General features: G+C 37.5%; 1 protein-coding gene across 2 annotated transcripts; it reads left to right on the top strand.

Moving 5' to 3' along the window:
- Positions 1 to 7,481: 7,481 nt before the first annotated feature.
- LOC145032557 (uncharacterized) lies at positions 7,482 to 10,640 on the top strand. Of its 2 annotated transcripts, none has more exons than XM_078981403.1 (4): positions 7,482 to 8,596; positions 8,812 to 9,547; positions 10,016 to 10,142; positions 10,251 to 10,640. In XM_078981403.1, the coding sequence occupies exons 2-4, from the start codon at positions 9,284 to 9,286 to the stop codon at positions 10,472 to 10,474; spliced, it is 615 nt and encodes a 204-aa protein (XP_078837529.1). In that variant the 5' UTR covers positions 7,482 to 8,596; positions 8,812 to 9,283; the 3' UTR covers positions 10,475 to 10,640. Both variants share the same exon structure in this region; 1 of them encodes a protein (XP_078837529.1).
- Positions 10,641 to 11,466: the final 826 nt, after the last annotated feature.

Genomic DNA, 11,466 nt, shown 5'->3' with positions numbered 1-11,466 from the left:
TTACTTACTAATGAAAATTATTATTTCCTAGAAATAAATAAGATTCAATTTAATTATAAGAGTTTATTGAATATTTATTAAAACCAATTTCTAATAAACAATCAATTATATAAAGTTGTTGCTAGTGTGACTCATTAGTATCATATGTTAATTAGCAATATCACTTTAATAAGATTCTTGAGCATACTAGATCTTTCAATCTCTCATTTCCGTAAGATTCATATTAGACTGATATAGACAATGGTGAACGTCTATCAACATTTCATTTACCCCATCAACATATGACTTTGTGCCATTCTATCAACGCCCAATTCCCAAAAAGCTCCAATCTACAATTAATATATAATGTAGGTTTATCGATTATCCCTTTGTCACATACATCATGTTAAACATGAGATATGGATCACAATCAATCTCATATGGTGTTCAACTTTTAGTAAGGCACCTTAGATGTCTAAATCTCAACACATAAGAGGAACAAATTGCATCTTGACTACATAAGCCTCTTGCATAGTTCATACCATACCTAAAAATGGTTTTATAACTGCCTAGTTAAGGACAAGCGTTTGACCATATCTAAGCACAATACTCCCTACACTTAAGTCTCATTATTTATCTCAGGTATTAAGGATACATAGATAGTACCTATTAATCAAATATCATTCATGATAGCGATCCATGAGATGAACTTGATGTGGGTTAGTTCAATACTAGTTCTCTAACAAGTACCTATGAAACTTGCCTACAACCCATTGCCTACCTTCATCCGGTGAACGTCAACAAATCCAATTCAAGTTAGTCTTATTTCATAATTGCTCCCACAATTATAATCGACTATGAACTTTTAGAATAATAAGATTATTCATCGATTAAACACGTTAATATAGAACACAACAAGTATTGATGTTACGATCATATCCTAGTATATCAAAAACATTATATAATAGTTGTTCTTACATTGTTCCAATATCCAAATACTAAATCCAAATCATAATCCCATTTCTATAATAATAAAATCTTATGGTTGAAGTGTGACCTATCATACTTAGCAAAGAAAAAGAACTTTATTAATGGGTTCGACTAAATTAAATTTGTGTGAATTCTGTGAATACTATCATCTCCATATTTGACTTTACTCTAGGTATAGTTAAATATATTGGAGTATATGATTGGTGTTCTTTTGTGATATAGTGTCTCTTTGCTCGATTAAGTATACTCTCAAAGTCACAATGATTTCTATGTGATCCTTTAATGACATAGATCAACATAGTTTTTCAATGAAATCATTCATCCAATCATATTAGATTTGAACTTCTAAAGTAGTGTATTCTTATTTTGTAGTATATTGTGTCATTTTGTTTTGCGTGGACCTCATTCCAACTAAACTTAATCTTCATCCGTCAATGAAGTCATAATATAATTTTAAATCATAATTATATACTGTAACATCCCAAAATTTAAGACCAAAAATTTCATTTTTAAATTAAATAATTATAGCACCCTTTATCCGGAAACATCGATAATATAAACTCATATCAAAACCCATGTATCAATAGTCAAAACATGTCATGGTAAAACAACATTAGAGTCTAAATTCCCAAAGATCTCATGTACGAAAAATGTAGTGTGATGTGATGCGATCATGCTGACTCCTTTCCCTTAGAAGAGGAAGTACCTGAAACCAAAACTGAAAACCATAAGTACAAAGCTTAGTGAGTTCCCCCATAATACCACATAGCATATAACAAATACATTGCCAAGCATATCTGGGTGTTGGCCTCCCATTCGGTCTATTTCAACCAGATACTGCCGAGCATATCTGGGTGCTGGCCTCCCCTTCGGTCTTTTTCAATCGGATACTGCTAAGCATATCTAGGTGTTGGTATCCCATTCGGTATGTTTCAACCAGATACTACTGAGCATATATGGGTTTTAGCCTCCCCTTCGGTCTATTACAACCGGATATTGCCGAGTATATCTGGGTGCTGGCTTCCCCTTCGGTTTATTTCAAGCGGATAGTGGGTCTATTTCACCCCTACCACTACCACATAATATCTTAACAGGTACGCACATAAATCACAATAGGTAGTGGCAAGCCAAACAATTATCACAAATACAATCATCTATGCTACAACAACTACTAGTAGACCAACATTGGTGCCTTCGACCCACTGATACGGGAAGGTAACTAACCTGGCAAGGTTGAATGCAGAATCTCACAATAAGAAATCTCTAGTGGCTGCCCCGACGACTCCCTGAGCTATCATTACCAAATAACACTTAGTCAAAATCTATTATTCCTTCTTAGGGTAAAATGACTATTTTAACCCTGATCTAGTTTGGTCCATGACCTAGACCCAAATTAATAACATGAAAGGCCCAATTCCATATAGTCTTTCCAAGCCCACGAATGGACCACTTATGGCCCAATTTTCTAAATTGGGCCCAACTTCTCAAATGGGCCTTCCCTCAAGCCCAACATGTAATATAGTCTAATAACAACCCAAAGAATGATCCATCTAGGCCCATAGTCATGTAGTCCAAGGAAATAGCCCAAAGAGTCCCACTAACGCAATAAACGTAGGGCATTCCCTTGTGGAACGCTGGGCGTTCCTCTTTGGATCAGATTACGAGCCCCAACGGGAACGTTGCACATTTTCGAGCCTTACGCAAGGCGTTCGCGTCCAGTCTCCAAAAACCGGCCATTAAGCACTTAATGCTTAATTCATGTTATCCAAACATAGATCCAAGCTATCTAGGACCTCTAGAATTATAAAGTCACGGACTTGATGACTTTGCATGTCCCTAAAAGTCCCAATCCCAAGAAATAGCAACCAATTTCCATAAATATGGTCCTAAATCTTGCATGAACCCATTAGGACCTTAAATATGAAAACTTTTCTCTACTAAGGACTAAAATAGCATCAAGGGTGGCAACCCTAAGTCCAGAAATGGATTTGAGCCATAAAAATCTATTCTTGGGACCAAAAAGGTCCAAAACATCATTACCATAAATCTAAGCATACATGAGGCAAGTTGTGAGCTTTTGACCTCAAAAGAGTACCAAATGATGATACTATCCCAGATCCTTGAGCTCAATATATTCAAGTTCTTGTTCATTCAACTTCTTCTTTCTCCTTCAAAGCTTAAAACCACCAAGATGAACTTCACAAGATCAAAATCACACAAGGATGGAGTGTTAGGATATCTAGGGTTTTTATGAGGTTGAGAGGCTGGTAAGGAGGTTGAGGTATTGGACACAATGTTATTTATATAGGTCCTAAACTCTAAAACTTAGGGTTTGCATTCCACGTGGGAATGCAACACGTTCCTCAGGGGAATCCCCTGTGTTCAGAATCCGCCTCCAAAATCATGAATTAGAAGAAACAATCTATCATTCTTCCAAACTCACTAATAAAAAGGTCCAAAAGTAGTAATTCAATATATAAGGGACCAAAATATAAATAATACCTGGAGTGGGTGTTACAATTCTCCCTCACTTGAATCAGACTTCATCCTCGAAGTCCGTCGCCTCAAAAAAATCAGGGTAATGCTCCCCCATCTCCTCCTCAGGCTCCCAAGTCCATTCCGAGCCCTTGCGGTGCTGCCACTGAAACTTCACCAACTCTACCCTCTTGTTCCTCAACTCCTTTGTCTTCCTATCGATAATAGCCACTGGTCTCTCAATGCAGTTTAGGTTGTTGTCCGCTTGAATATCCTCTAAAGGCACAACTACAGAGTCATGCACTAAGCACTTCCATAGTTGGGAGACATGAAAGGTGATGTGGATCTGACTAAGCTCTGCTGGAAGATCCAAACGATAATCATCTCGGCCCACCTGAGCCAAAACCCTGAACGGACCGATGTACCTAGGGCCTAACTTACCTCACTTCTTGAACCGGATGACACATTTCCAAGGTGACACCTTCAGGAGAACAATGTCACCCACCTGAGACGCGGCGCTTGTCAGCATAGCTTTTCTGCCAACTCTGAGCAATTTGGAGCCTGCTCCGGACCTGCTGGATCTTCTCCGTGGTCTTGAGTACCACCTCGGTACTCCCTATGACTCTCTGAACGACCTCTCCCCAACAGATTGAGGTCGTACACTTCCTCCCGTAAATCATCTTGAAGGGAGGTCGATCTATGCTAGCATGGTAACTGTTGTTATACGAAAATTCTACTAACAGAAGATACGTATCCCAACTGCCTCCAAATTCTAATACACATGCACGTTGCATGTCCTCTAGATTCTAAATTGGCCTTTCACTCTACCCATCCGCCTGAGGGTGGAAATCGGTATTGAAGTCAAGATGAGTACCCATCTTGTCATGGAACCACTTCCAAAATCTGGAAGTGAAACGAATATCTCGGTTTGACACAACCGAAACCGACACTCCGTGACGTGCCACAACCTCGCACACATAGATCTCAACTAGCTTCTCAGCTGATATACTCTCATGTATCGGGATGAAATGAGCACTCTTGGTCAACCGATCCACGATGAACCATATCGAATCTACTCCATGTATGGTCCTGGGGAGCTTCGTGGTAAAATCCACAGTAATATCCTCCAATTTCCATATGGGAATATCTAACGACCGAGTCTTGACATGCAGTCTCTAGTGTTCAGCCTTGACCTTCCTACAGGTCAAGCACCTCTCGATGTACCAGGCTATATCCCACTTCATGCATAGCCACCAGTAATCAGGACGAAGATCTCTATACATCTTCGTCACCACAAGATGGATGAAAATCTGGATTTGTGCGCCTCCTCCATAAGAACCTGGTGCACTCCACCCCAGTAAGGAACCGAGACCCTCCGGTGTAGGGTCAACAACCCATGGTAGTCATAATAAAATGAGGCCACCTGGCCTATGATCCGCTCACACTTTTAGCGCTCATCCTTCATACCCTTGACCTACGCCTCTCGAATCCGCTCCAAAAGCGGAGTCACTACTTTCATCCTCAATCAGATGTCTCTGATCGGGGTTGTGAATGCCTTATGACTAAGTGCATAGGCCACAACATCGGCCTTCTCTAGGCGGTGGAGGATCTCACAGTCGTAATCCTTCACCACATCCAACCATCGTCGATGTCTCATGTTCATATTTGGCTGGTCTACCAGATACCTCAAACTCTTGTGGTCCATGTAGACGGTACAACGGACCCCATAGAGTTAGTGTCGCCAAATATTGAGGGTGAAAACAACCGCCCCCAACTCCAGGTCATGTGTCGGGTAATTTGCCTTGTGAGGCTTCAGCTGCCTCGAGGTGTAGGCGATGACGTGCCCCCTCTGCATCAACATTACGCCTACACCGGAGATGGATGCATCGCAGTATACTACAAAATCCTCAACGCCCTTTGGCAGGGCTAAGATCGACACCTCGTACAACCTTTGCCTCAAAGTATCGAACGTTGCCTGCTGCTCAGACCCCCAGCAAAAGACAACAATCTTTTTCGTCAGTCGAGTCAGGGGTACCTCTATCTTGGAGAAATCCTAAATGAATCTCCGATAATAGCCCGCTAAACCGAGGAAGCTCCAAATCTTAGATGGAGACTTCAAAACCTCCCATCTCATTATGGCCTCCACTTTGGCCGGATCGACCAGAATACCGTTCTGGTTGACAAGGTGCCCCAGAAACTGCACCTCGTGCAACCAGAATTCACACTTGGAGAGCTTGTCGTACAAGCACTCGCTCCTCAGGGTTTCCAACACCTCTCACAAGTGCTCATCGTGTTGCTCCTGTGTCTTGGAACAAACCAATATATCATCAATAAAAACTATCACAGACCTATCTAGCATCGGTGTGCATACGCGATTCATGAGATCCATGAACGCGGCAGGAGCATTGGTGAGCCCAAATGGCATCACCACGAACTCATAGTGCCCATAATGAGTCCAAAACATTGTCTTTATGCACATCCTCGTCTTTGACTCTCATCTGATGGTAGCTTGATCGAAAATCAATCTTGGAAAACCAAGATGCTCCCTGAAGCTAGTCGAAGAAATCGCCAATCATCGGGAGTGGGTAACGGTTCTTCACCATTACCTTATTCAGCTCCAGGTAATCTGTACACATCCGATGTGACCCGTCCTTCTTCTTTACAAACATGATCGGAGCTCCCTTAGGCGAACTGCTCGACCTGATAAATCCCTTGTCTAACAGCTCCTGCAGCTGTGTAGATAACTCATGTATCTCTGGAGGAGCCAACCGATATTAGGGATGAGCATCAGAACCGGGTATCCGCTTTTGGAACTAGAACCGCCTCGGAACTGCCGGTTCTGGAACTGGAACTGCCTTAAGCGGTTTTGGTTCCTAAAGTTATGGATCTGCCTTAGGCGGTTCCGGTTCCAATTCTCATTTTGTTAATATATTTGACTTAATTTTTCCTAAAATATAGTTATTTCTCTTCGATCTCATTTCATAAAATGTCATGATTACTCTTTAATAACCTTAGAATAAATTACTTGTAATTATATAGTAATTCCTATCATACATTAATACAATGCACACTAAAATCATAGTCATTAATTTTTTTTAATCCAATGATCATAATTTGATCACACATTCACATAATATTTGGAGTTCATATTTAATCATAACCATATATATGTATATATATATATATATATATATATATATATATATATATATATATATATATATATATATAGTGATGTTCAATAAATAACCATAATTAACCAATGAACCAATGAACCAATCTTTTTTTTCAACTTTTAGAATTAATTTTTTTATAAAAAAAAACTAAAAATACAGAAATTCATAACTTTTTATCATTTTTCCAATGATATAAAATTTGATTTTTTTACGTCAAATTCACAATGTGAATCTTTGAAAAGTCACAACGTGAATCCGAAAAATATTTTTCACATTCACAATGTTAATATATGAATTTAAATATTTTTAGATTTTTTTTCGATAAATAATAAGCTCTAGAAATTAAAAAAAATATTTGGTTTCTTGAAGAACTAATATTTATGGTTCTCTATTGAACTTTTATTTATATATATATATATATATATATATATATATATATATATATATATATATATATATAAAAGAGAAAGGACCACTTTTCATATTATTTCATTTTTTTTAAATAAAAAAAACATCATAAATGATCCACGGATACTAAAATGACAAAAATACCATTCATTTAACAGAATTAATGATAATGACCAATCGTTAAAACATGTATTATATTTTTATAAAAAAAAAAAAAAAAAAAAGAACTATTTATCATGTTCTTTCATAATTTTAAATAAAAGTTAACGTCTCACTTAAATAAATAACTACGAAATACAAGGACATTTATGTAACATGAAAGTACGCTATAACGCACCATAATGGGCTTATCCTAAGGTTTGCAAGATCCAACGGTTACCACCTCTTCCCCTTCCTCTCTCTTCCATCCACCGCCATATATACCTTTTTGTTTTCCCGCCCAAGGCTCTTCCCCGCCCGATTCTTCAGTTTTCACGACCCCTCTCTCTGTCCCTATTTCTCTCCGATCTTCGTTCTTGAAACCCGAGACGCTGTCAGCAGGTACGTGCATTAAATTTCTATCAGAAATCCAGAGCTCGTATAAACATCGCCAAGACTCGGAATTTCGCTAAGAATCCACCGGTTTTGATAATACCCAGGTTTATCTTTTCTAGAATCTTATTGTGTCTTTTAAAATTCCAGTTTTCGTGTTTATTTAGACATATAATCATAATTCTGAGTTGGGTTGTGGAAGATTTTATTGTGGGGGTTCTGTGGTTGGATGCTCTGAGTCTGAGTACTTAAAAAAAGTATTTCTGTCGTCGTGGGTGGGGAGGAGGAGGTATACTAAGGACAGATTTCAGCGACGGCTTACTAATTTTTGAAGGGTAGCCATGGGATCAGCTGGGATGAAGAGGAGTGCTAGGGTTTCCGGCGATACGATTTTAAGGTCAGGGAGACGATTAGTTTCTAAGCGCATAAGGTTAACGTCCATGGCTGTTGTAGATACCCAAGAAAACAAGGTTGAGCTTCTTGATCATGAAAAACATGAAAGAGAAATCAAGTTGGGTGAATCCAAGAAACACATAACTGGTACTGATCAGGTTAAGGGAACTGATCACGAAGAACCAAGAGAAATCAAAGAGAATGGACATAGAACCGATGAACAAGGCGATGAGATCAAATTGGGGGAATCCAAGAAAACGAGCTTGGTTGATGATAATCTTAATGGGGGTGATAAAGTGAGTCGCACTAAGCGATTTGGAGCTGTTTATACCAGAAAACGAAAGAGGGCAATACCCGGTGACTCAAGTTTAAAAAACAATAGTTTGGAGGAAAAATGCGGTTCAGATAAGATGTTTAAAAATAAGTACTTTAAAAAGAGGGTTAGAACTAATTTAGTATCTGGGATTTTCAATTCAAATTTAGGTTTTAATGGGAAAGATGTTTTATCCAAAGGGCCTGTTATTATCTTTGGCACTTGTGGTGATAAAAGTCGCAACAGCAGTAATGGGTTTTCTTGTTCTGTTAGTTCAATTTTAAGATACATGAGGAAGGTCAAAGTGTTCTCATGGAGACAGTTTTCTCAGGTATGTTATGCTATCTATATTTTCATGTTTAAGCCAATGATCTATTCTATCATATTCTATATCTGTTTTTTTGGATTGATGTTATGTTTGGACTACACTCTGATAATTGCCAAGATTCTAAATATTTTTCTTGTGATTGATTGAAATATTCTCAAAAAGCAAGAAATTTCTTTCTGCATAATATCTTACCTGTCTCATTTTCTGCTATCTTTCAGGACACTACTTGTACAATGGGCCATGGATTCTTGAAAGTGTTTGGCTCAGTTCTTTCTATACCACTCTTTACTGTTGACTTCATTTCACTTCCATTCTGCTTCTTGTATATGCATTCAAGCTTACTTTTGAAATTTGCATTCCTATCCTATGCATTGATCTTACATCCAGTTGTTGAAAATTCTATGGATGAGGATATTAAAGTGCTATCTGTTGTCACTGAACTCCACCATTTTACTAAATATATGTTAGTCACAAAGCCTAGATCTTCCAGAAAAAGGGTGCCAAGGGTATCACTTTTTAAAAAATGGCAAACCCATGTAGATATTAAATATAGTGCCTGTGCCTGGTGTTAGGGAAGTAGCAGGATATGAACAGGAGGAATATGTACCCTTTAAGCTACCGGGTTTTTATATTAGTTCAAAAAGTGATGAATTTTCTAGAATTTTGCAAAAGAGTTATCCGATTTATGATATGGATTCTACTGATGAGGAGTGGTTAAAGAAGTTTAATATTGAGCAGTTTGGGGCTAATGATTGTGTCTCGGAAGATACTTTTGAGAAAGTAATTGACGCTTTTGAGAGAGGAATTTATTGTAGTCCAAATGATTATTCTAATGCCACATCAGCGATTGATCGGTGTTTCGGGTTGGCATCAAAGGATGTTTTAGAGGCTTTGTATAGGTATTGGATGACTAAGCGGAAGAAAAAACGTTCGCCTCTAGTTAGAGTTTTTCAGGTAAAATGTAATTTAAAAAGGATTAATTGCATAAAAGTCGCAACATTTTATTTTTTTTATTTCTGGATAAAACTTTTTTTTTTTTTGTTTACATTCTAAACTAAAAAACTGTCCCTAAATTTTTGGTTTTGCCTTTTTACCTACTTTACTAATTTCCATCCGCTAAAACGTGATCAAAATGTTGTGTTTTTATGGTTGTTTGCATAAAAGACAATATTTGACCATTTTTCTCGGAAGAAAAAACCTAATATCTTTCTTTTTAGATGGAAACTTGTAAATCGGGTAAAAAGGCAAAAACGAAAAGTTAGGTTAGTCTTTTGGTTTATAGATTGTAAAACTTTCTTTTAGGACTTATCCGAGAAATGGTAAAAAATGTGTGTTTTATGCAATTAACCATTTTGAAAAAACGTGTGTATGTATAGAATATAAAATTTGGGATTTTTTTTAACATGAGGACTTTGATGGCAGTGTTACCCGCGTAAAAGAGTTAGAAAAAATGCTACAAATATTGTTCTTCGGAAAAAACGGTCACTTAGAAGACGAAAGAGCCAACTTCATGCAGGAAAACAATCAAAACATGTTGGTTTCTTGAAAGGTGAGTATCTTCTTCATACATCCTTTAAGTAAAAAAGAAGCATTCATTTATAATCCAACAGATGTCATTGTACAAATTGTTAAATGCTTGATTTTGATATCTGAACAGCGATGCTGATGATGAATGAACAAAGAACACTGGAAGAGGCTGCAAAGGCGTATATGAAAGTGCATGAAACGCAAGAAGATGTAAGGAGGTCAGAAATGGCAGCCATTGTTAAACGACAAGAAGCTCAAGCTCTTATGGAGACTGCTGACTTGGCAACTTACAGAGCGACAATGGCACTTAGAATTGCAGAAGCTCGAGCAGCAACCACTGGGTTTACTTGGTGAGTGGGTGAATAGATCATTATTTTTCCCAGTAACAGAGGGAAGTATATTGTTGTAGAGCATATTATATTGTGTAATGTTATGTTTTTTGATGATGAAACCACACAACGGGTTTTGGTTTCTGCCAAAATATGGAAAAAAAATAAAAATAAGATGCAGGTTTTTTGAAGGGTTTGTATGCTAAAATTATTTTTAAATTTTGCATTGGGTTTATATGCTGGTTTCTCATTAGTTTTTAGCGTGCATAGAGTCGTTCTAGAGTGGATGCGGGTCATGTGTTAATGGAGGGAAGTATAAGATGGATTTTGTTATTTGATTTGACATTCGATTTCACCTTCCTTTTTTGAGTTGTTGGTTGAAGCCTCAAAATCCATCTTCGAAACTGTAGCAATTGGTTTGGATGAAAAGAAAATTGTTTTCATCGCCTTTTTCCAGGTTAAAACTTCATTATTTTTTTTGGCTTCATCTTCAACCTTCCGTTTTGGGCTTGACACCTAAAAATTGATTTCATCTCCTTCAATTCCTTTACTGGATTTAAGAATCTTCATTTGTGTTGGATGAATAAGCAATAAAGAAGACATGACGTCAAGATGTTTGACCATAAGGGGTAGCAGAGTGGCCTTAGGGGGATAAGACATGATTAAGTTTAGGTTTTTTTAAGGGAGAGAGAAAGGAGTTTGAGGATGGAGGAGGTGACCAGAGTTGGAGAGAGAGAAAGAGAGACCAGAAAAGTGGGATTGGCCGTAGGAATGACAATGGGCTGGGGTATGGTTTACCAAACCATCCCCATAACATTTGGGTATTTTATGTAGATGCCCATTAGGTTTTGGGTATCTTAAAGGGTTTACAAAAAGTTATAATGAAAACTTTCTTCCAGTTTTGGGTATTTGGTGTGTCTTATCAAAAAATTTACAAAAAATATATTATAAAAAACTATATGTTCTTGTCTCTCTTTTAAAGTTAAAATATCATAGCAGGTCCTTAAAATTAAAAGG

Source organism: Lactuca saligna, chromosome 2 (genome assembly GCF_052625555.1).
Source record: "Lactuca saligna cultivar CGN05327 chromosome 2, ASM5262555v1, whole genome shotgun sequence".
Lineage (NCBI taxonomy): Eukaryota > Viridiplantae > Streptophyta > Magnoliopsida > Asterales > Asteraceae > Lactuca > Lactuca saligna.
This window is presented reverse-complemented; position numbering and strand designations above follow the sequence as displayed.